The sequence below is a fragment of the Panulirus ornatus genome, chromosome 69 (genome assembly GCF_036320965.1).
Source record: "Panulirus ornatus isolate Po-2019 chromosome 69, ASM3632096v1, whole genome shotgun sequence".
NCBI classification, from domain to species: domain Eukaryota; kingdom Metazoa; phylum Arthropoda; class Malacostraca; order Decapoda; family Palinuridae; genus Panulirus; species Panulirus ornatus.
In genome coordinates, this window is record NC_092292.1 from 773127 (window position 1) to 800260 (window position 27134).

The following is a 27134-nucleotide window of genomic DNA, read 5'->3' on the forward strand; positions in this document are numbered from 1 at the left end:
AGGTCAACAACACCAGTGCTACACCTGAGGTCTATAATCCTTATTTTTACTGTATCAAAACATCATGTTAATGCTAGAAATATTTAGAAAAATATAGATCTACACGTTAGTGTTCCATTTCGAAATCCATTAGAAATTTGATAACTATATATTTGTGGACAGACAACGTTTTCTGTTGTTACAAACGTTCAATACATTACCCGAAGATCGTAGGTCTGACTTGTTCTGATCTTAATAATCATGTCTCTAATGTTTCTGTACAATGTTACATCATTAACAGCAAATGTGTATAAGAAATATCAAACCACTATAAAAACCTTAGCAACTAATGATAAAGAAAATATAAGAATATCAGATCGCTGGCAACTCTTACATCTCCCTTGACGTTTCTATTAATATCGGCTGAACACTTCTACACACTCATATATATATATATATATATATATATATATATATATATATATATATATATATATATATATATCCCTGGGGATAGGGGAGAAAGAATACTTCCCACGTATTCCCTGCATGTCGTAGAAGGCGACTAAAAGGGGAGGGAGCGGGTGGCTGGAAATCCTCCCCTCTCGCTTTTTTTTCAATTTTCCAAAAGAGGGAACAGAGAAGGGGGCCAGGTGAGGATATTCCCTCAAAGGCCCAGTCCTCTGTTCTCAACGCTACCTCGCTAATGCGGGAAATGGCGAATAGTATTAAATATATATATATATATATATATATATATATATATATATATATATATATATATATACACACACACTGGAGCATCAAGGACAAGCGTGTACGGAGAATAACACTTCAAAATGGTCAACTCCAGACCACTAGTGGGATAAGCTCACACCAACGTGGACACGGATTATCACATACATCAAAACATTACCAGTAGAGAAAAAACTAAATCCAAATATCATTGCAATATTGACGCGAGGCCAGGGAAGCGAGGCCACAGGAGCGAGGCCAGAGACGGTGTGGCAGAGGAGTGAGGCCAGAGACGGTGTGGCAGAGGAGCGAGGCCAGAGGCGGTGTGGCAGAGGAGTGAGGCCAGAGGCGGTGTGGCAGAGGAGTGAGGCCAGAGACGGTGTGGCTGAGGAGCGAGGCCAGAGACGGTGTGGCAGAGGAGTGAGGCCAGAGACGGTGTGGCAGAGGAGCGAGGCCAGAGACGGTGTGGCAGAGGAGTGAGGCCAGAGGCGGTGTGGCAGAGGAGTGAGGCCAGAGGCGGTGTGGCAGAGGAGTGAGGCCAGAGGCGGTGTGGCAGAGGAGTGAGGCCAGAGACGGTGTGGCAGAGGAGTGAGGCCAGAGACGGTGTGGCAGAGGAGCGAGGCCAGAGACGGTGTGGCAGAGGAGCGAGGCCAGAGACGGTGTGGCAGAGGAGCGAGGCCAGAGACGGTGTGGCAGAGGAGTGAGGCCAGAAGCGGTGTGGCAGAGGAGTGAGGCCAGAGGCGGTGTGGCAGAGGAGCGAGGCCAGAGACGGTGTGGCAGAGGAGTGACGCCAGAGACGGTGTGGCTGAGGAGCGAGGCCAGAGACGGTATGGCAGAGGAGCGAGGCCAGAGACGGTGTGGCAGAGGAGCGAGGCCAGAGACGGTGTGGCAGAGGAGCGAGGCCAGAGACGGTGTGGCAGAGGAGGGAGGCCAGAGGCGGTGTGGCAGAGGAGTGAGGCCAGAGACGGTGTGGCAGAGGAGTGAGGCCAGAGGCGGTGTGGCAGAGGAGTGAGGCCAGAGGCGGTGTGGCAGAGGAGTGAGGCCAGAGACGGTGTGGCAGAGGAGTGAGGCCAGAGACGGTGTGGCAGAGGAGCGAGGCCAGAGACGGTATGGCAGAGGAGCGAGGCCAGAGACGGTGTGGCAGAGGAGCGAGGCCAGAGACGGTGTGGCAGAGGTGATTGTAGTGTTGTCAAGTAAGTTATTCATATCCTCCAGTATGAAGACACCGCTGTAATGACCAGGGCAGCTGACGTGATTCTTCATGACAAGAACGTGAGCCGATATCAAACACACATACGAACGTTCTCGCTCTCGCCAAATCAATGAAGTTCCTTCACACACACACACACACACACACACACACACACACGCATACCAAGCGTAAGCTATGGTGTGTGTGTGTGTGTGTGTGTGTGTGTGTGTGTGTCGGGTTAAGGTATATTAGGTATATACACACGGTTAAGATATACCATGTATATACACAAGGGTAAGGTATACCAGGCTGGCAACAAGATAACAACAAACTTCCTCTCCCCCATACATGGATGACCCCCCCCCCTCACCCCCTACCCGTTATTACCAACATATCGCATGCTCAGAGCTACACATGGCCTGGCTCTACCTACACTTACTCAGTGAAATAAGGAAATACAACTCATATTATTAACCTCAACTCAAAACGGCAACGAAATGTATGATAGATATCGCACCCGACAGGAAAATAGTGTGTACGTGCGCTTTCTCTCACCACAGCTTCGTTAAAGGGATATGGACGATGTTTCAAGAAAGCGCTTGTGATTTGTAATCACAGACAGACACTTTTCATCCTTAATAATAAATATATAAAATAGTCTATTAAATATATGTTTTACTCACCAAAATCCGTAAACTGTTGCATAGATAGAGGAGACGGGTTAAACTGGGAGTAATAATCGAGTCTCTCTTCCATGAGAGCTCGAGCCTGACGAAATAATATCCTATAGATCCTCATGGTGGATACACGGAGCTCGGGTGCTTACGGTGCTTGAAGGAGAAGAGAACTGACTTACAGCGCCAACGACACATCCAAACACTCTCCGTACCCACGGATGTCTGAACATTGATGACGTTTGTGCGCAAGCTGTCTGCGCAGCCACCACTCCATTCCAATAATGTTTGTGGACCTACATTGCTCACTGTCATCTACGTAGAGAAACATCATCATTTTCAAATCAATATAAATATTTAGTGATATATGTGTTGAAGATGAACTTCAAGGTAGATTATATCCATACAAGTGGTAGGCAATATTGCCACATATGAACTAAAATAAGAATCAGTAAATATACTCTGAGAGCAAGGAGACGAAATACAATAGATGATATAAATTATCACATTTCATAGTAGTTACACCTATTACTCATACGTTATTTATGCTATATGTGAATTTCATTGACTAACCACCTGTTGTTTTGGTATTTTAAGAAGTCTTCGTGAAGTCTACGGTGACCGGGAGTGGAAAATCCCCGCCAAATAGGGCTGCACAATCCACATATCGGCTGTACAGGGTGAGCAGATTACCTTACATATCCCTAATGTGCAATGACTGTCACACTGTGGGTATATATTCGTCAGTGATCTTAGTAAAAGCTATTTCATATGTAAACTTGTAGTAGAGGTCCGCGTGCTTACTTGTTACATAATATCTTGCAGCTCATTTTAACAGTAGAAGCAGGTACAACCGTGCGATATATTATGATAAACAGTCCAGCAGTGTGACTCGCATTACTAATGAACTTGAGAATGTTTTATCTGTCCAAATGTATAACAGTATGGGTGGAATTACACCAGCGGTCACTACACTATGGGAAAATAAAACCGGGGAGATTCAAGGGTGGACCCAAGTAGATGCAGATGGTGGTGGTCACGGTGATGCAGAGGATGTAACGCTCACGATACTGCACGGGAAAGCCACGGTATTTACACACGGCATGTAAACATACCTTATCAGGGGTCACTTGTAAACAAGCGTTGTAATTTACGGACCGCCAAGGCACAGGCGACAGCGTTATTGACCGTGAGTAAGCATGGGCCCGCCTGAGGTGTGGTCCGCATGGGTTCGAATCTTGGGTGGAGAAGTCGGCCCAAACCCAAACTTCGTGTTTATCTTACCCTTGGGTTTGACAGACAAACGGAGCAGAAGAGGGTGTATTGAAATGGTTTGGTCACATGGAGAGAATGAGTGAGGAAAGATTGACAAAGAGAATATACGTGTCAGAGGTGAAGGGAAGCAGAAGTGGGAGACCAAATTGGAGGTGGAAGGATGGAGTGAAAAAGATTTTGAGCGATCGGGGCCTGAACATGCAGGAGGGTGAAAGGCGTGCAAGGAATAGAGTGAATTGGAATGATGTGGTATACCGGGGTCGACGTGCTGTCAATGGATTGACCCAGGGCATGTGAGCCGTCTGGGGTAAACCATGGAAAGTTCTGTGGTGGCCTAGGTGTGGTGAGGGAGCTGTGGTTTCGTTTATTACATCCTCAGAGTGAATGGGTGTGATACAAGTGTCAAGGTCATTAAAAACAATTTTCTGTTGGACAATCGGGGAAAGATTTGGAGACTAGGATCTCACAACATAAATATAGTGTTAGGATTAGCCTAACAGAGCAACGGTTTATTCCAACACAAAGCTGCCTTTGATCACTATATCGACTGGGAAGGAGCTAAGATCATAGATAAATCAAATTGTTTCACTGAAAGAAATGTACTTGAATCATGTTTGATCTCTGGCACATTTGATCATAATGTAAATATGTCTTTTGGCCATTTTGAATGTAACAAACTGTTAAGTGAAATAATTATTAAGAAGCACCCACCAGAATTACCTTGTCCACACACAATGTAAGGAGAGGAAAGTCAGATCTCAGGTCACTTAATTAGTGGCCACCTGCACTCCACGGGGGTGATGATGCCCCGCCTCATTGCTACGTCTGTGCTTTTAAGGAGCTCAACACGCCTATCTGCCCCACTCTGTCTGATTAACGAAAGTACTCACCCACCGCTTTTATTTTCTCCTTCCAGTGGTGGTTGTGCATATATCTCTTCACGGTGAAGGTTCTGCATATATATATATATATATATATATATATATATATATATATATATATATATATATATATATATATATATATATATATTTCTTTTTTTTTTCATACTATTCGCCATTTCCCGCGACAACGAGGTAGCGTTAAGAACAGAGGACTAGGCCTTTGAGGGAATATCCTCACCTTGCCCCCTTCTCTGTTCCTTCTTTTGGAAAATTAAAAATGAAAGAAAAAAAAACGTGAGGAGAGGATTTCCAGCCCCCTGCTCCCTTCCCTTTTAGTCGCCTTCTACGACACGCAGGGAATACGTGGGAAGTATTCTTTCTCCTCTATCCCCAGGGATATATATATATATATATATATATATATATATATATATATATATATATATATATATATATATATATATATATATATATATATATATCAAACATGCTAACCCCCAACAGCCAGGGGGTTGGGCTGGGTAACGAGATGTGTTTACATTTGTTATCGTTTCTTGATAATTCTTTCATAATAATTTGGTTGATAATATGATGTGCTTTAAAGTTACCTGGGGACAAAATAAAGTTCTTATCATCAGCAATTATGACAGATTCAATGTCGTTACTGGTAGCATAATCAGGTGAGGGAGGTACAATATGACTGGGTTGTTAAGGTTACAGGGTAAGTGTTTTCATGACAGTGTTTAGCGATCGCATTTTTGTGGTCATCCCTGCGTACTGAATGACGATGCCAATAACATCTCTCAGTTACTGTTTTACTCGTCTGGCCAATGTTTACATCTTTACATGACTTTTATTTGACGTAAACATTCCCAATTTTCTGATCATTTAGCCTACTTATAATTAAGGTCTTACTGATACTGTTCTTGTACTGGAAAACAACATCAAAAGCAGTTTTTTAGTACCTGTGTTACATTATTTAAGTTACGAGAATAAGGCAAAGCCAAACATTTCGATTTACCATCCTTTTCCACATTTTGTTGCTAGAAACATAAAATGTCTTCCTAAATTTCCAGTAATCCTTATTCACAAACCATACGGGATAACATACTCCCAAAATATACGTCGTATATGACTACATTAATCTACCAGACTTATAGGGTCACATGACCGTAATCATAGACATAACTAAAGAGATTTTGACCAAAGAATATTGTACTGAAAAATGATTATGTCTCAGAGTTGCTAGGCTTCCTGTAGATCTTGAAGGACACCTTGCCCTTACTCACATTTACTCTCAGCTTTCTTCTTTCACACTCTTTACCAAACTCAGTCACCAGCTTCTGCAGTTTCTCACATGAATCAGCCACCAGCGCTGTATCATCAGCGAACAACAACTGACTCACTTCCCAAACTCTCTCATCCACAACAGACTGCACACTTGCTCTCTTTCCGACTCTTGCATTCACCTCCCTAACATCCCCATCCGTAAACAAATTAAACAACCATATATATATATATATATATATATATATATATATATATATATATATATATATATATATATATATATATAATGGGTATAATGGGTATGTTTGAAGGAATAGTAGTTCCAACAATGTTGTATGGTTGCGAGGCGTGGGCTATGGATAGAGTTGTGCGCAGGAGGATGGATGTGCTGGAAATGAGATGTTTGAGGACAATGTGTGGTGTGAGGTGGTTTGATCGAGTATGTAACGTAAGGGTAAGAGAGATGTGTGGAAATAAAAAGAGCGTGGTTGAGAGAGTAGAAGAGAGTGTTTTAAAATGGTTTGGGCACATGGAGAGAATGAGTGAGGAAAGATTGACCAAGAGGATATATGTGTCGGAGGTGGAGGGAACGAGGAGAAGAGGGAGACCAAATTGGAGGTGGAAAGATGGAGTGAAAAAGATTTTGTGTGATCGGGGCCTGAACATGCAGGAGGGTGAAAGGAGGGCAAGGAATAGAGTGAATTGGAGCGATGTGGTATACAGGGGTTGACGTGCTGTCAGTGGATTGAATCAAGGCATGTGAAGCGTCCGGGGTAAACCATGGAAGGCTGTGTAGGTATGTATATTTGTGTGTGTGGACGTGTGTATGTACATGTGTATGGGGGGGGTTGGGCCATTTCTTTCGTCTGTTTCCTTGCGCTACCTCGCAATACGCGGGAGACAGCGACAAAGTATAAAAAAAAAAAAAAAAAAAAAAAAAAAAATATATATATATATATATATATATATACATATATATATATATATATATATATATATATATATATATATATATATATATATATATATATATATATATATATATATATATATCTTTTTCTTTCAAACTATTCGCCATTTCCCGCATTAGCGAGGTAGCGTTAAGAACAGAGGAGTGGGCCTTTGAGGGAATATCCTCACCTGGCCCCCTTCTCTGTTCCTCCTTTTGGAAAATTAAGAAAAAAATTAGAGAGGAGGATTTCCAGCCCCCCGCTCCCTTTCTTTTTAGTCGCCTTCTACGACACACAGGGAATACGTGGGAAGTATTCTTTCTCCCCTATCCCCATATATATATATATATATATATATATATATATATATATATATATATATATATATATATATATATATATATATATATATATATATATATATGCTTGGCTGTTATTTCTGTTTCTCCTTTTAAAGATATTGCAGAATGGGATGTTTCTGAAATCTATGCTATTGTCTCATAGTTGCTTTCCATGATGTGCAGGAGACATGGGTAGTAGTCTTTCAACTCTATCCACACAGCTAAAACCCGTCATATTAACATAAAAGTATGGCTTAATAGCTTTTCCATATATAAGTACTAACAACCAAGAAACAAGCAATTACTATAAAAAAATAAAAATATGTTTAATAGCTTTTCTAATAAATAAATGTACTCCAAACCAAGAAAATGTAATGATTCAAATGATAGTAGTAATGCAATCTCATACTTTGGAACTCACTTAAGCCATACGTAATTTTTGAACTATTTCTAAAGACACCTAAACAGTAAATTAGTCAGTGCACTTTAATTAAAGATTACAACTTTATTCTTTTATAAGGAAAATGTCATATCTTAGAACAAAGTTGTTTTTCTCTTCTGTTCTTACCTGAAACCAGAGATTTCATGAAGAGATAAGTCTGAGGTAGACACTTTCGTTCCATAAGCAAAATTCACTCAGTAAAATAATCTTTATGATACAACTCACTACCTATCTTGTACTAGCATCAGGTAAGCTGGAAGACTCGACTGTTAATGTTGATGACTTATTGCCCACCATCTGTGGGTAAATTGTTTACAACTGGTAGGCATAGTTTAGGCATTACTAGATTCTGCCTGCTAGAGGCTGCACCGAGTTAAAACTTACCTTTGGAGGGGTATTGTGTCATCAGCAGTTGACAAACCAAAATACAATCTAATCAGGGAAATTCATGGTTCAAAGAAATCCATCCTGTCCTTGATAATGAATGTAGCACAGCCCCTGAAAAGGGGTCCTGGGTAACACCAAATTGAATCAAAACTTGGTTTAGTGAAACACAAGCCGTAGCTGCTGTAGGACTTGCAGTATAGTCTACAGTACCATAATTACTGCTTGTGTCTTTGCAGCAGAGTTATTCTCTTTTCACTAATAAGTATATTTATTATGTTTATGTTTTTCATTTACAAAAATGCAACTGTTCAAGCACATATAGGGGATAGGGGAGAAAGAATACTTCCCACGTATTCCCTGCGTGTCGTAGAAGGCGACTAAAAGGGAAGGGAGCGGGGGGCTGGAAATCCTCCCCTCTCATTTTTTTATTTTAATTTTCCAAAAGAAGGAACAGAGAAGGGGGCCAGGTGAGGGTATTCCCTCAAAGGCCCAGTCCTCTGTTCTTAACGCTACCTCGCTATCGCGGGAAATGGCGAATAGTATGAAAAAAAAAAAAAATATATATATATATATATATATATATATATATATATATATATATATATATATATATATATATATATAGGTGAGAGCTCAAATTACAGAGGTATAAGTTTGTTGAGTATTCCTGGGAAATTATATGGGAGGGTATTGATTGAGAGGGTGAAGGCATGTAGAAAGCATCAGATTGGGGAAGAGCAGTGGGGTTTCAGAAGTGGTAGAGGATGTGTGGGTCAGGTGTTCGCTTTGAAGAATGTTTGTGAGAAATACTTAGAAAAGCAAATGGATTTGTATGTAGCATTTATGGATCTGGAGAAGGCATATGATAGAGTTGATAGAGATGCTCTGTGGAAGGTATTAAAAACATATGGTGTGGGAGGCAAGTTGTTAGAAGCAGTGAAAAGTTTTTATCGAGGATGTAAGGCATGTTACGTGTAGGAAGAGAGGAAAGTGATTGGTTCTCAGTGAATGTAGGTTTGCGGCAGGGGTGTGTGATGTCTCCATGGCTGTTTAATTTGTATATGGATGGGGTTGTTAAGGAGGTGAATGCATGAGCTTTGGAAAGAGGGGCAAGTATGCAATCTGTTGTGGATGAGAGAGCTTGGGAAGTGAGTCAGTTGTTGTTCGCTGATGATACAGCGCTGGTGGCTGATTCATGTGAGAAACTGCAGAAGCTGGTGACTGAATTTGGTAAAGTGTGTGAAAGAAGAAAGCTGAGAGTAAATGTGAATAAGAGCAAGGTTATTAGGTACAGTAGGGTTGAGGGTCAAGTCAATTGGGAGGTAAGTTTGAATGGAGAAAAACTGGAGGAAGTAAAGTGTTTTAGATATCTGGGAGTGGATTTGGCAGCGGATGGAACCATGGAAGCGGAAGCGAATCATAGGGTGGGGGAGGGGGCGAAAATTTTGGGAGCCTTGAAGAATGTGTGGAAGTCGAGAACATTATCTCGGAAAGCAAAAATGGGTATGTTTGAAAGAATAGTAGTTCCAACAATGCTGTATGGTTGCGAGGCGTGGGCTATGGATAGAGTTGTGCGGAGGAGGGTGATGTGCTGGAAATGAGATGTTTGAGGACAATATGTGGTGTGAAGTGGTTTGATCGAGTAAGTAATAATAGGGTAAGAGAGATGTGTGGTAATAAAAAGAGTGTGGTTGAGAGAGCAGAAAAGGGTGTTTTGAAATGGTTTGGTCACATGGAGAGAATGAGTGAGGAAAGATTGACAAAGAGGATATATGTGTCAGAGGTGGAGGGAACGAGGAGAAGTGGGAGACCAAATTGGAGGTGGAAAGATGGAGTGAAAAAGATTTTGAGTGATCGGGGTCTGAACATGCAGGAGGGTGAAAGGCGTGCAAGGAATAGTGTGAATTGGAACGATGTGGTATACTTGGGTCGACGTGCTGTCAATGGATTGAACCAGGGCATGTAAAGCGTCTGGGGTAAACTATGGAAGTTCTGTGGGGCCTGGATGTGGAAAGGGAGCTGAGGTTTCGGTGCATTATTACATGACAGCTAGAGAGTGAGTGTGAACGAATGGGGCCTTTGTTGTCTTTTCCTAGCGCTACCTCGCACACATGAGGTGGGAGGGGGTTGTTATTTCATGTGTGGCGAAGTGGCGATGGGAATGAATATAGGCAGACAGTATGAATTATGTACATTTGTATATATGTATATGTCTGTGTGTGTATATATATGTATACGTTGAGATGTATAGGTAAGTATATTTAGCGTGTGTGGACGTGTATGTATATACATGTGTATTTGGGTGGGTTGGGCCATTCTTTCGTCTGTTTGCTTGCGCTACCTCGCTAACGCGGGAGACAGCGACAAAGCAAAATAAATAAATAAATAAATATATATATATATATATATATATATATATATATATATATATATATATATATATATATATATATATATATATTATACTTTGTCGCTGCACACGCACATATACATACCTATACTTTTCAGCGTATACATACATATACGTACACAGACATATACATATATACACATGTACTTATACATGCTGCCTTCATCCATTCCAGTCGCCACCCCGCCACACATGAAATGGCGCACCCCCCCCCCCCCCCCCCTTTTTTCCCCGTGTGCGCGCGAGGTAGCGCTAGGAAAACACAAAAGAGGCCACATTCATTCACACTCAGTCTCTAGCTGTCATGTGTAATGCATTGAAACCACAGCTCCCTTTCCACATCCAGGCCCCACAAAACTTTCCATGGTTTACCCCAGACGCTTCACATGCCCTGGTTCAATCCATTGACAGCACGTAGACCCCGGTATGCCACATCCTTCCAATTCATTCTATTCCTTGCACTCCTTTCACCCTCCTGTATGTTCAGACCCCGATCGCTCAAAATCTTTTTTCACTCCATCCTTCCACCTCCAACTTGGTCTCCCACTTCTCGTTTCCTCCACCTCTGACACATATATCCTCTTGGTCAATCTTTCCTCACTCATTATCTCCATGGGACCAAACCATTTCAATACACCCTCTTCTGCTTTCTCAACCACACTCTTTTTATTACCACACATCTCTCTTACCCTTTCATTACTTACTCAATCAAACCACCTTACACCACATATTGTCCTCAAACATCTCATTTCCAGCACATCCACCCTCCTCCGCATAACCCTATCTATAGCCCATGCCTCGCAACCATATAAAATTGTTGGAACCACTATTCCTTCAAACATACCCATTTTTGCTCTCCGAGCGAACTTTCTCGCCTTCCACACATTTTTCAATGCTCCCAGAACTTCCGCCCCCTCCCCCACCGTATGATTCATTTCCGCTTCCACGGTTCCATCCGCTGCCAAATCCACTCCCAAATATCTAAAACACTTCACTTCCTCCAGTTTTTCTCCATTCAAACTTATATCCCAATTGACTTGTCCCTCAGCCCTACTGTACCTAATAACCTTGCTCTTATGCACATTTGCTCTCAGCTTTCTTCTTTCACACACTTTACCAAAATTAGTCACCAGCTTTTGCAGTTTCTCACCCGAATCAACCACCAGCGCTGTATCATCAGCGAACAACAGCTTACTCACTTCCCAAGCCCTCTCATCCACAACAGACTGCATGTTTGCCCCTCTCTCCAAAACTCTTGCATTGCATTCACCTCCCTAACATTCCCATCCATAAACAAATTAAACAGCCATGGAGACATAACGCACCCCTGCCGCAAACCAACATTCACTGGGAGCTAATCACTTTACTCTTTTCCTACACGTACACATGCCTTACTTACATCCTAGATAAAAACTTTTCACTGCCTCTAGCAACTACCTGCTACACCATATACTCTTAATACTTTCCCCAGAGCATCTCTATCAACTCTGTCATATACCTTCTCCAGATCCATAAATGCTACATACAAATCCATTTGTTTTTCTAAGTATTAATCACATACATTCTTCAAAGCAAACACCTGATCCGCACATCCTCTACCACTTCTGAAACCACACTGCTCTTCCCCAATCTGATGCTCTGTACATGTCTTCACCCTCAATCAATACCCTCCCATATAATTTCCCAGGAATACTCAAACTTATACCTCTGTGATTTGAACACTCACCTTTATCCCCTTTGCCTTTATACAGTGGCACTATGCATGCATTCCGCCAATCCTCAGGCACTTCATCGTGAACCATACATACATTGAACATTCTCACCAACCAGTCAAGAGCACAGTCACCCCCTTTTTTAATAAATTCCACTGCAATACCATCCAAACCTTTCTCCTTACCGGCTTCATCTTCCGCAAAGCTTTCACTACCTCTCCTCTGTTTACCAAATCATTCTTCCTGACCCTCTCAGTTCGCACACCACCTCGACCAAAACACCCTATATCTGCCACTCTATCATCAAACATATTCAAAATACTCACTCCATCTCCTTACTTCACCACTACTTGTTATTACCTCTCCATTATCCCTCTTCACCGATGTTTCCATTAGTTCTCTTGTCTTACGCACTTTATTTACCTCCTTCCAAAACATCTTTTTATTCTCCCTAAAATTTAACGAAACTCTCTCACCCCAACTCTCATTTGTCCTCTTTTTCACCTCCTGCACCTTTCTCTTGACCTCCAACCTCTTTCCTTAATATATTTCACAGTCTTTTGCACTTTTTCCTGGAAAAATCGTCCAAATGCCTCTCTCTTCTCTTTCGCTAATAATCTTACTTCTTTATCTCACCATTCACTACCCTTTCTAATCTGCCTACCTCCCACCTTTCTCATGCCACATGCATCTTTTGCGCAAGCCATCACTACTTCTCTAAATACATCCCATTCTTCCCCAAGTCCCCTTACGTCATTTGCTCTCACATTTTTCCACCCTGCACTCAGTCTCTCCTGGTACTTCCTCACACAAGTCTCCTTTCCAAGCTCACGTACTCTCTCCACTCTCTTCACCCCAACCTTCTCGCTTCTTTGCTGAAAACCGCTACAAATCTTCACCTTCGCCTCCACAAAATGATGATCAGACGTACCTCCAGTTGCCCCTTTCACTACATTAACATCCAAAAGTCTCTCTTTCACGCTCCTGTCAATTAACACGTAATTCAATAACGCTCTCTGGCCATCTCTCCTACTTACATACGTATACTTATGTATATCTTTTTAAATCAGGTATTCCTAATCACCAGTCCTTTATCAGCACACAAATCTACAAGCTCTTCACCATTTCCATTTACAACACTGAACACCCCATGTACACCAATTATTCCCTCAATTGCCACATTACTCACCTTTGCATTCAAATCACCCATCACGATAACTCGGTCTCGTGCATCAATTCTACTAACACACTCACTCAGCTGCTCCCAAAACGCTTGCCTCTCATGATCTTTCTTCTCATGACTAGATGCATAGGCACCAATAATCACCTGTCTCTCTCCATCCACTTTCAGTTTTACCTATATCAATCTAGAGTTTACTTTCTTACACTCTATCACATATTCCCATCACTCCTGTTTTAGTAGTAGTACTCCTTCCTTTGCTCTTGTCCTCTCACCAACCCCTTACTCTACTCCCAAGACATTCCTAAACCTTTCTTCCCCTTTACCCTTGAGCTTCGTTTCACTCAGAGCCAAAACATCCAGGTTCCTTTCCTCAAACATACTACCTATCTCTCCTTTTTTCTCATCTTGGTTACATCCACACACACTTATACAACCCAATCTGAGCCTTCGAGGAGGATGAGCACTCGCTGCATGACTCCTTCTGTTTCCTCTTTTAGAAAGTTTGAATACATGGAGGGAAGGGTTTCTAGCCCCATGCTCCCGTCCTCTTTAGTCACCTTCTACGACACGCGGGGAATGCGTGGGAAGTATTCTTTCAAGATGATCAAGTGCTTTGATCCTTTTGATCTATTTAGGTACCGAGGACTTGATTCATATGATTTCACTCGTAGTAATGATACAGTCTTGTGGGCAAACAATTAACCTCAAATGAGGCAAAGACCCTTTTCTCCACCAGGATTGTTAACACAAGGAACGTTGAAAAAGCAGAGTGGTTGACAACAGTGCTATTAGAGATACAGTGAACAATGATAGACTTGACAGATACTTGGCCTCAAGTCCACGACGCACAATATTTGCTCGGCCACATTCAGAACAGCTTGCGGGGTGTTCCCTTGTGATTACCTGTCTGCCTTTTAACTTTACTACACTGATCTGTGAGTTTCTCTTATCTTGGACTACCACACTGATCTGTGAGTTTCTCTTATCTTCCACTACCACACTGATCTGTGTGTTTCTCTTATCTTCCACTACCACACTGATCTGTGAGTTTCTCTTATCTTCCACTACCACACTGATCTGTGAGTTTCTCTTATCTTCCACTACCTCACTGATATGTGTGGTTCTCTTATCTTCTACTACCACACTGATCAGTGTGTTTCTCTTATCTTGCACTACCACACTGATCTGTGTGTTTCTCTTATCTTCCACTACCACACTGATCTGTGAGTTTCTCTTATCTTCCACTACCACACTGATCTGTGAGTTTCTCTTATCTTCCACTACCACACTGATCTGTGAGTTTCTCTTATCTTGGACTACCACACTGATCTGTGAGTTTCTCTTATCTTCCACTACCACACTGATCTGTGAGTTTCTTTTATCTTCCACTAACACACTGGTCTGAGAGTTTGTCTTATCTTCCACTACCACACTGATCTGTGAGTTTCTCTTATCTTCCACTACCACACTGATCTGTGAGTTTCTCTTATCTTCCACTACCACACTGATCTGTGAGTTTCTCTTATCTTCCACTACCACACTGATCTGTGAGTTTCTCTTATCTTCCACTACCACACTGATCTGTGAGTTTCTTTTATCTTCCACTAACACACTGGTCTGAGAGTTTGTCTTATCTTCCACTACCACACTGATCTGTGAGTTTCTCTTATCTTCCACTACCACACTGATCTGTGAGTTTCTCTTATCTTCCACTACCACACTGATCTGTGAGTTTCTCTTATCTTCCACTACCACACTGATCTGTGAGTTTCTCTTATCTTCCACTACCACACTGATCTGTGAGTTTCTCTTATCTTCCACTACCACACTGATCTGTGAGTTTCTCTTATCTTCCACTACCACACTGATCTGTGAGTTTCTCTTATCTTCCACTACCACACTGATCTGTGTGTTTCTCTTATCTTCCACTACCACACTGATCTGTGAGTTTCTCTTATCTTCCACTACCACACTGATCTGTGTGTTTCTCTTATCTTCCACTACCACACTGATCTGTGAGTTTCTCTTATCTTCCACTACCACACTGATCTGTGTGTTTCTCTTATCTTCCACTACCACACTGATCTGTGAGTTTCTCTTATCTTCCACTACCACACTGATCTGTGTGTTTCTCTTATCTTCCACTACCACACTGATCTGTGAGTTTCTCTTATCTTCCACTACCACACTGATCTGTGTGTTTCTCTTATCTTCCACTACCACACTGATCTGTGAGTTTCTCTTATCTTCCACTACCACACTGATCTGTGAGTTTCTCTTATCTTCCACTACCACACTGATCTGTGAGTTTCTCTTATCTTCCACTACCACACTGATCTGTGTGTTTCTCTTATCTTCCACTACCACACTGATCTGTGAGTTTCTCTTATCTTCCACTACCACACTGATCTGTGAGTTTCTCTTATCTTCCACTACCACACTGATCTGTGAGTTTCTCTTATCTTCCACTACCACACTGATCTGTGTGTTTCTCTTATCTTCCACTACCACACTGATCTGTGAGTTTCTCTTATCTTCCACTACCACACTGATCTGTGAGTTTCTCTTATCTTCCACTACCACACTGATCTGTGAGTTTCTCTTATCTTCCACTACCACACTGATCTGTGAGTTTCTCTTATCTTCCACTACCACACTGATCTGTGAGTTTCTCTTATCTTCCACTACCACACTGATCTGTGAGTTTCTCTTATCTTCCACTACCACACTGATCTGTGAGTTTCTCTTATCTTCCACTACCACACTGATCTGTGTGTTTCTCTTTTCTTCACTACCACATGATCTGTGAGTTTCTCTTATCTTCCACTACCACACTGATCTGTGAGTTTCTCTTATCTTCCACCTACCACACTGATCTGTGTGTTTCTCTTATTCTTCCACTGCAACACTGATCTGTGTTTCTCTTATTTCCACTACCACACTGATATATGTGAGTTTCTGTTTTTCTTCTCCATTACCACAACTGATCTGTGAGTTTCCCGTTATCTTCCACTAACCACACTGATCTGTGGAAGTTTCTCTTATCTTCACTACCACACTGATCTGTGGTTTTCTCTTATTTCCACTACCACACTGATCTGTGAGTTTCTCTTATCTTCCATTATCACACTGATCTGTGAGGTTTCTCTTATCTTCCACTACCACACTGATATGTGAGTTTCTCTTATCTTCCACTACCACACTGATCTATGAGTTTCTCTTATCTTCCACTACCTCACTGATATGTGTGGTTCTCTTATCTTCTACTACCACACTGATCTGTGTGTTTCTCTTATCTTCCACTACCACACTGATCTGTGTGTTTCTCTTATCTTCCACTACCACACTGATCTGTGAGTTTCTCTTATCTTCCACTACCACACTGATCTGTGAGTTTCTCTTATCTTCCACTACCACACTGATCTGTGTGTTTCTCTTATCTTCCACTACCACACTGATCTGTGAGTTTCTCTTATCTTCCACTACCACACTGATCTGTGAGTTTCTCTTATCTTCCACTACCACACTGATCTGTGAGTTTCTCTTATCTTCCACTACCACACTGATCTGTGAGTTTCTCTTATCTTCCACTACCACACTGATCTGTGAGTTTCTCTTATCTTCCACTACCACACTGATCTGTGAGTTTCTCTTATCTTCCACTACCACACTGATCTGTGAGTTTCTCTTATCTTCCACTACCACACTGATCTGTGAGTTTCTCTTATCTTCCACTACCACACTGATCTGTGAGTTTCTCTTATCTTCCACTACCACACTGATCTGTGAGTTTCTCTTATCTTCCACTACCACACTGATCTGTGTGTTTCTCTTATCTTCCACTACCACACTGATCTGTGAGTTTCTCTTATCTTCCACTACCACTCTGAACTGTGTGTTTCTCTTATCTTCCAGTACCACACTGATCTGTGAGTTTCTCTTATCTTCCACTACCACACTGATCTGTGAGTTTCTCTTATCTTCCACTACCACACTGATCTGTGTGTTTCTCTTATCTTCCACTACCACACTGATCTGTGAGTTTCTCTTATCTTCCACTACCTCACTGATCTGTGTGTTTCTCTTATCTTCCACTACCACACTGATCTGTGAGTTTCTCTTATCTTCCACTACCACTCTGATCTGTGTGTTTCTCTTATCTTCCACTACCACACTGATCTGTGAGTTTCTCTTATCTTCCACTACCACACTGATCTGTGAGTTTCTCTTATCTTACACTACAACACTTATCTGTGTGTTTCTCTTATCTTCCACTACCACACTGATCTGTGAGTTTCTCTTATCTTCCACTACAACACTTATCTGTGTGTTTCTCTTATCTTCCACTACCACACTGATCTGTGTGTTTCTCTTATCTTCCACTACCACACTGATCTGTGTGTTTCTCTTATCTTCCACTACCACACTGATCTGTGTGCTTCTCTTATCTTCCACTACCACACTGATCTGTGAGTTTCTCTTATCTTCCACTACAACACTTATCTGTGTGTTTTTCTTATCTTCCACTACCACACTGATCTGTGAGTTTCTCTTATCTTCCACTACAACACTTATCTGTGTGTTTCTCTTATCTTCCACTACCACACTGATCTGTGTGTTTCTCTTATCTTCCACTACCACAGCTGATCTGTGTGTTTCTCATATTTTCCACTACCACACTGATCTGTGAGTTTCTCTTATCTTCCACTACAACACTTATCTGTGTGTTTCTCTTATCTTCCACTACCACACTGATCTGTGTGTTTCTCTTATCTTCCACTACCACACTGATCTGTGTGTTTCTCATATTTTCCACTACCACACTGACCTGTGAGTTTCTCTTATCTTCCACTACCACTCTGATCTGTGTGTTTCTCTTATCTTCCACTACCACACTGATCTGTGTGTTTCTCTTATTTTCCACTACCACACTGAACTGTGAGTTTCTCTTATCTTCCACTACCACACTTATCTGTGTTTCTCTTATTTTCCACTACAACACTTATCTGTGTTTCTCTTATTTTCCACTACCACACTGATCTGTGAGTTTCTCTTATCTTCCACTACCACTTTTATCTGTGTGTTTCTCATATTTTCCACTACCACACTGATCTGTGTGTTTCTCTTATCTTCCACTACCACACTGATCTGTGTGTTTCTCTTATTTTCCACTATCACACTGAGCTGTGTGTTTCTCTTATTTTCCACTACCATACTGATCTGTGTGTTTCTCTTATCTTCCACTACCACACTGATCTGTGTGTTTCTCTTATCTTCCACTACCACACTTATCTGTGTTTCTCTTATTTTCCACTACAACACTTATCTGTGTGTTTCTCATATTTTCCACTACCACACTGATCTGTGTGTTTCTCTTATCTTCCACTACCACACTGATCTGTGAGTTTCTCTTATCTTCCACTTCCACACTGATCTGTGTGTTTCTCTTATCTTCCACTACCACACTGATCTGTGTGTTTCTCTTATCTTCCACTTCCACACTGACCTGTGTGTTTCTCTTATTTTCCACTACCACAAACAACCTTGAAAGGAAGCAATGGTCCCTTTCTTCACCTCGTCATTGTGGATGGGTCGTGCACCACTGCTGGTCCTGCGTCACTCACCTTTGCTTCTCCTCTTTCAAGGATTTTGATGAATGTCTAACATATGGACTTGACCCTTGAGGGGTAGATGTCACCCCAGAGGTAGGTGTCACCCAAGGGCTTGATGTCCCAATAGGGCTTGGTGTCCCACTAGGGGTAGGTGTCACACCAGGGGTAGGTGTCCCAACAGTGGTAGCTGTCTCACTAAAGGGAAGTGTCCCACAAGCGGTAGGCATGCCACCAGAGGTAGGTGTCCCATCAGGGGTAGGTGTCACTCCAGAGGTAGATATCACACCATGGACAGGTGTCACACCAGAGATGGGTGTCACCATGGTCAGGGGTCACATCAGAGGTAGGTGTCCCACCAGGAATAGGTGTCACAACAGAGGTAGGTGTCCCACCAGGGATAGATATCACACCAGAGGTAGGTGTCCCACCAGGGATAGTGTTCCACCAGAGGTAGGTGTCCCACCAGGGATAGGTGTCACACCAGAGGTAGGTGTCCCAACAGGGATAGGTATCACACCAGAGGTAGGTGTCCCACCAGGGATAGGTGTCACACCAGAGGTAGGTGTCCCACCAGGGATAGGTGTCACACCGAGGTAGGTGTCACACCAGGGATAGATATCACACCAGAGGTAGGTGTCCCACCAGGGATAGGTGTCACACCAGAGGTAGGTGTCCCACCAGGGATAGTGTTCCACCAGAGGTACGTATCCAACCAGGGATAGGTGTCACCAGAGGTAGGTGTCCCACCAGGGATAGTGTCCCACCAGAGGTAGGTGTCCCACCAGGGATATTCTCCCACCAGAGGTAGGTGTCACACCAGGAATAGGTGTCACACCAGAGGTAAGTATCCATCCAGGGATAGGTGTCACATCAGAGGTAAGTGTCACACCAGGGAAAGGTGTCACACCAGATGTAGTTGTCCAACCAGGGATAGGTGTCACACCAGAGATAGGTGTCCCACTAGGGATCGGTGTCACAAAAGAGGTAGGTGTCACACCAGGGATAGGTGTCACACCAGAGGTAGGTGTCCCACTAGGGATCGGTGTCACAAAAGAGGTAGGTATCACACCAGGGATAGGTGTCACACCAGAGGTAGGTGTCCCACCAGGGATAGGTGTCACACCAGAGGTAGGTGTCCCACCAGGGATAGGTGTCACACCAGAGGTAGGTGTCACACCAGGGATAGGTGTCACACCAGAGGTAGGTGTCCCACCAGGGATAGGTGTCACACCAGAGGTAGGTGTCCCACCAGGGATAGGTGTCACACCAGAGGTAGGTGTCCCACCAGGGATAGGTGTCACACCAGAGGTAGGTGTCCCACCAGGGATAGGTGTCACACCAGAGGTAGGTGTCACACCAGGGATAGGTGTCACACCAGAGGTAGGTGTCCCACCAGAGATCGGTGCCACACCAGAGATAGGTGTCCCACTAGGGATCGGTGTCACACCAGAGGTAGGTGTCACACCAGGGATAGGTGTCACACCAGAGGTAGGTGTCACACCAGGGGTAGGTGTCACACCAGAGGTAGGTGTCACACCAGGGGTAGGTGTCACACCAGAGGTAGATGTCCCACGAGGGATAGGTATCACATCAGAGGTAGGTGTCCCACCAGGGATAGGTGTCACATCAGAGGTAGGTTTCCCACCAGGGATAGGTGTCACACCAGAGGTAGGTGTCCCACCAGGAATAGGTGTTACACCAGAGGTAGGTGTCCCACCAGGGATAGGTGTCACATCAGAGGTAGGTGTCCCACCAGGGATAGGTGTTACATCAGAGGTAGGTGTCCCACCAGGGATATGTCCCACCAGAGGTAGGTGTCACACCAGAGGTAGGTGTCCCACCAGTGATAGGTGTCACATCAGAGGTAGGTGTCACATCAGAGTTAGGTGTCACACCAGGGATAGGTGTCACACCAGAGGTAGGTGTCACACCAGGGATAGGGGTCACATCAGAGATAGGTGTCCCACCAGGGATAGGTGTCACGTCAGAGATGTGTCCCACCAGTGATAGGTGTCACATCAGAGGTAGGTGTCACATCAGAGTTAGGTGTCCCACCAGGGATTGGTGTCACACCAGAGGTAGGTGTCCCACCAGGGATTGGTGTCACACCAGAGGTAGGTGTCCCACCAGGGATAGGTGTCACATCAGATGTAGGTGTCCCACAAGGGATAGGTGTCACACCAGAAGTATGTGTCACCAGGGATAGGTGTCACGTCAGAGATGTGTCCCACCAGGGATAGGTGTCACACCAGAGGTAGGTGTCCCACCAGGGATAGGTGTCACACCAGAGGTAGGTGTCCCACCAGGGATAGGTGTTACACCAGAGGTAGGTGTCCCACCAGGGATAGGTGTCACACCAGAGGTAGGTATTCCAGCAGGGATAGGTGTCACACCAAAGATAGGTGTCACACCAGGGATATATGTCACACCAGAGGTAGGTGTCACACCAGGGGTAGGTGTCACATCAGAGGTAGGTGTCACACCAGGGATATATGTCACACCAGAGGTAGGTGTCCCATCAGGGGTAGGTGTCACATCAGGGATAGGTGTCACATCAGAGGTAGGTGTCACACCAGGGATAGGTGTCACACCAGGGATATATGTCACACCAGAGGTAGGTGTCCCATCAGGGGTAGGTGTCACACCAGGGATAGGTGTCACATCAGAGGTAGGTGTCACACCAGGGATAGGTGTCACACCAGGGATATATGTCACACCAGAGGTAGGTGTCCCATCAGGGGTAGGTGTCACACCAGGGATATATGTCACACCAGAGGTAGGTGTCACATCAGAGGTAGGTGTCACATCAGGAGAAGGTGTCACACCAGGGACAGGTGTCATACCAGCGTAGGTGTCACACCAGAGGTAGGTGGCCCACCAGGGATAGGTGTCACACCAGAGGTAGGTGTCACACCAGGGATAGGTGTCACATCAAAGGTAGGTGTCACACCAGGGATAGGTGTCACACCAGAGGTAGGTGTCACACCAGGGATAGGTGTCACATCAAAGGTAGGTGTCACACCAGGGATAGGTGTCACACCAGAGGTAGGTTTCCCACCAGGGATAGGTGTCACATCAGAGGTAGGTGTCACACCAGGGATAGGTGTCACACCAGAGGTAGGTTTCCCACCAGGGATAGGTGTCACATCAGAGGTAGGTGTCACACCAGGGATAGGTGTCACATCAGAGGTAGGTTTCCCACCAGGGATAGGTGTCACACCAGAGGTAGGTGTCACACCAGGGATAGGTGTCACATCAGAGGTAGGTGCCCCACTAGGGATAGGTGTCACATCAGAGGTAGGTGTCACACCAGGGATAGGTGTCACACCAGAGGTAGGTGTCCCGCCAGGGATAAGTGTCACACCAGAGTTAGGTGTCACCAGGGATAGGTGTCACACCAGAGGTAGGTGTCCCACCAGGGATAGGTGTCACACCAGAGGTAGGTGTCCCACCAGGGATAGGTGTCACACCAGAGGTAGGTGTCACACCAGGGATAGGTGTCACACCAGAGGTAGGTGTCCCACCAGGGATAGATGTCACACCAGAGGTAGGTGTCCCACCAGGGATAGGTGTCACACCAGAGGTATGTGTCCCATCAGGGGTAGGTTTCCCACCAGGGATAGGTGTCCCACTAGGGATAGGTGTCACACCAGAGGTAGGTGTCCCACCAGGGATAGGTGTCACACCAGAGGTATGTGTCCCACCAGGGATAGGTGTCACACCAGAGGTAGGTGTCACACCAGGGATAGGTGTCACACCAGAGGTAGGTGTCCCACCAGGGATAGGTGTCACACCAGAGGTAGGTGTCCCACCAGGGATAGGTGTCACACCAGAGGTATGTGTCCCACCAGGGGTAGGTTTCCCACCAGGGATAGGTGTCCCACTAGGGATAGGTGTCACACCAGAGGTAGGTGTCCCACCAGGGATAGGTGTCACACCAGAGGTATGTGTCCCACCAGGGATAGGTTTCCCACCAGGGATAGGTGTCGTACCAGGGATAGGTGTCACACCAGAGGTAGGTGTCACACCAGGGATAGGTGTCACACCAGAGGTAGGTGTCCCACCAGGGATAGGTGTCACACCAGAGGTAGGTGTCCCACCAGGGATAGGTGTCACACCAGAGGTAGGTGTCACACCAGGGATAGGTGTCACACCAGAGGTAGGTGTCCCACCAGGGATAGGTGTCACACCAGAGGTAGGTGTCCCACCAGGGATAGGTGTCACACCAGAGGTATGTGTCCCACCAGGGGTAGGTTTCCCACCAGGGATAGGTGTCCCACCAGGGATAGGTGTCACACCAGAGGTAGGTGTCCCACTAGGGATAGGTGTCACACCAGAGGTAGGTGTCCCACCAGGGATAGGTGTCACACCAGAGGTATGTGTCCCACCAGGGATAGGTTTCCCACCAGGGATAGGTGTCCCACCAGGGATAGGTGTCCCACCAGGGATAGGTGTCACACCAGAGGTAGGTGTCACACCAGGGATAGGTGTCACACCAGAGGTAGGTGTCCCACCAGGGATAGGTGTCACACCAGAGGTAGGTGTCCCACCAGGGATAGGTGTCACACCAGAGGTAGGTGTCACACCAGGGATAGGTGTCACACCAGAGGTAGGTGTCCCACCAGGTATAGGTGTCACACCAGAGGTAGGTGTCCCACCAGGGATAGGTGTCACACCAGAGGTATGTGTCCCACCAGGGGTAGGTTTCCCACCAGGGATAGGTGTCCCACCAGGGATAGGTGTCACACCAGAGGTAGGTGTCCCACCAGGGATAGGTGTCACACCAGAGGTAGGTGTCACACCAGGGATAGGTGTCACACCAGAGGTAGGTGTCACACCAGGGATAGGTGTCACACCAGGGATAGGTGTCCCACCAGGGATAGGTGTCACACCAGAGGTAGGTGTCCCACCAGGGATAGGTGTCACACCAGAGGTAGGTGTCCCACCAGGGATAGGTGTCACACCAGAGGTATGTGTCCCACCAGGGGTAGGTTTCCCACCAGGGATAGGTGTCCCACCAGGGATAGGTGTCACACCAGAGGTAGGTGTCCCACCAGGGATAGGTGTCACACCAGAGGTAGGTGTCACACCAGGGATAGGTGTCACACCAGAGGTAGGTGTCACACCAGGGATAGGTGTCACACCAGGGATAGGTGTCCCACCAGGGATAGGTGTCACACCAGAGGTAGGTGTCCCACCAGGGATAGGTGTTACACCAGAGGTAGGTGTCACACCAGAGGTAGGTGTCCCACCAGGGATAGGTGTCACACCAGGGATAGGTGTCACACCAGAGGTAGGTGTCACACCAGGGATAGGTGTCCCACCAGGGATAGGTGTCACACCAGAGGTAGGTGTCCCACCAGGGATAGGTGTCCCACCAGGGATAGGTGTCACACCAGAGGTAGGTGTCCCACCAGGGATAGGTGTCACACCAGGGATAGGTGTCACACCAGAGGTAGGTGTCCCACCAGGGATAGGTGTCACACCAGAGGTAGGTGTCCCACCAGGGATAGGTGTCACACCAGAGGTAGGTGTCCCACCAGGGATAGGTGTCACACCAGGGATAGGTGTCACACCAGGGATAGGTGTCACACCAGAGGTAGGTGTCCCACCAGGGATAGGTGTCACACCAGGGATAGGTGTCACACCAGGGATAGGTGTCACATCAGAGGTAGGTGTCACACCAGGGATAGGTGTCACACCAGAGGTAGGTGTCCCACCAGGGATAGGTGTCACACCAGAGGTAGGTGTCCCACCAGGGATAGGTGTCACACCAGAGGTAGGTGTCCCACCAGGGATAGGTGTCACACCAGGGATAGGTGTCACACCAGGGATAGGTGTCACATCAGAGGTAGGTGTCACACCAGAGGTAGGTGTCCCATCACTATCTTCCTTACCGTCATCCACATGATGGACTGGATCTTGATTGTGGGAACAATGAACACGTGGGAACAGTGAACCTTTGGAGACATGGAGCACGTGGGAACAGTGAGCACGTAGGATCACTGAGCAAGTGGGAACAATGAGCCCGTTGGAACAGTGAGTACGTGTGAATAATGAGCCCGTGAGAACAGTGAGCATGTGGGTACAGTGAGCACTGGGGAACACTGAACCCATGGAACAGTGAGCACATGGGAACAGTGAGCACTGGGAACAGTGAGCACATGGGAACAGTGAGCACTGGGAACAGTGAGCACGTGGGAACAGTGAGCAAGTGGGAACAGCGAGCATGTGGGAACAGTGGGTACGTGGGAACAGTGAGCACGTGGGAATATTGAACCCGAGGGAACAGTGAACCCGGGAAAAATGTGCACGTGCGAACAGTGAAAACGCGGGAACATTGAATACATGGGAACAGTGAGAACGTGGGAACTGTGAGCATGTGGGAGCATTAAGCCCGTGGGAACAGTGAGCCCATGGAAATACTGAGCGCGTGGGAACTGTGAGCACGTGGGAGCATTGACCCCGTAAGAACAACGAGCACTTGGGAACAGTGAGCAGGTGGGAACAGAGAACCCTGCGAACAGTGAGCACATGGGAACAGTGAGCACTGGAACAGTGAGCACATGGGAACAGTGAGCACATGGGAACAGTGAGCACATGGGAACAGTGAGCACTGGAACAGTGAGCACATGGGAACAGTGAGCACATGGGAACAGTGAGCACATGGGAACAGTGAGCACTGGAACAGTGAGCACATGGGAACAGTGAGCACGTGGGAACAGTGAGCACATGGGAACAGTGAGCACATGGGAACAGTGAGCACATGGGAACAGTGAGCACATGGGAACAGTGAGCACTGGAACAGTGAGCACATGGGAACAGTGAGCACATGGGAACAGTGAGCACATGGGAACAGTGAGCACATGGGAACAGTGAGCACATGGGAACAGTGAGCACTGGAACAGTGAGCACATGGGAACAGTGAGCACATGGGAACAGTGAGCACATGGGAACAGTGAGCACTGGAACAGTGAGCACATGGGAACAGTGAGCACATGGGAACAGTGAGCACATGGGAACAGTGAGCACTGGAACAGTGAGCACATGGGAACAGTGAGCACTGGGAACAGTGAGCACATGGGAACAGTGAGCACATGGGAACAGTGAGCACTGGAACAGTGAGCACATGGGAACAGTGAGCACATGGGAACAGTGAGCACATGGGAACAGTGAGCACTGGAACAGTGAGCACATGGGAACAGTGAGCACATGGGAACAGTGAGCACATGGGAACAGTGAGCACTGGAACAGTGAGCACATGGGAACAGTGAGCACATGGGAACAGTGAGCACATGGGAACAGTGAGCACTGGAACAGTGAGCACATGGGAACAGTGAGCACGTGGGAACAGTGAGCACATGGGAACAGTGAGCACATGGGAACAGTGAGCACATGGGAACAGTGAGCACATGGGAACAGTGAGCACTGGAACAGTGAGCACATGGGAACAGTGAGCACATGGGAACAGTGAGCACATGGGAACAGTGAGCACTGGAACAGTGAGCACATAGGAACAGTGAGCACGTGGGAACAGTGAGCACATGGGAACAGTGAGCACTGGAACAGTGAGCACATGGGAACAGTGAGCACATGGGAACAGTGAGCACATGGGAACAGTGAGCACATGGGAACAGTGAGCACATGGGAACAGTGAGCACTGGGAACAGTGAGCACATGGGAACAGTGAGCACTGGAACAGTGAGCACATGGAACAGTGAGCACATGGGAACAGTGAGCACTGGGAACAGTGAGCACATGGGAACAGTGAGCACTGGAACAGTGAGCACATGGGAACAGTGAGCACTGGGAACAGTGAGCACATGGGAACAGTGAGCACTGGAACAGTGAGCACATGGGAACAGTGAGCACATGGGAACAGTGAGCACATGGGAACAGTGAGCACTGGAACAGTGAGCACTGGAACAGTGAGCACATGGGAACAGTGAGCACATGGGAACAGTGAGCACTGGAACAGTGAGCACATGGGAACAGTGAGCACATGGGAACAGTGAGCACTGGAACAGTGAGCACATGGGAACAGTGAGCACATGGGAACAGTGAGCAC

The 27134-nt window shown here is 45.6% G+C and overlaps 1 protein-coding gene across 3 annotated transcripts in view; it reads right to left on the bottom strand.

The window, feature by feature from the left end:
- Positions 1–2802, bottom strand: part of Pdk (pyruvate dehydrogenase kinase) — a 355431-nt gene extending 352629 nt beyond the window's left edge. For all 3 annotated transcript variants that reach the window (XM_071660241.1, XM_071660240.1, XM_071660238.1), the window contains exon 1: positions 2590–2802. In XM_071660241.1, the coding sequence (XP_071516342.1) occupies positions 2590–2704 (115 nt within the window). In that variant the 5' untranslated portion in view covers positions 2705–2802. The remainder of the gene's footprint in view (positions 1–2589) is intronic.
- Positions 2803–27134: the final 24332 nt, after the last annotated feature.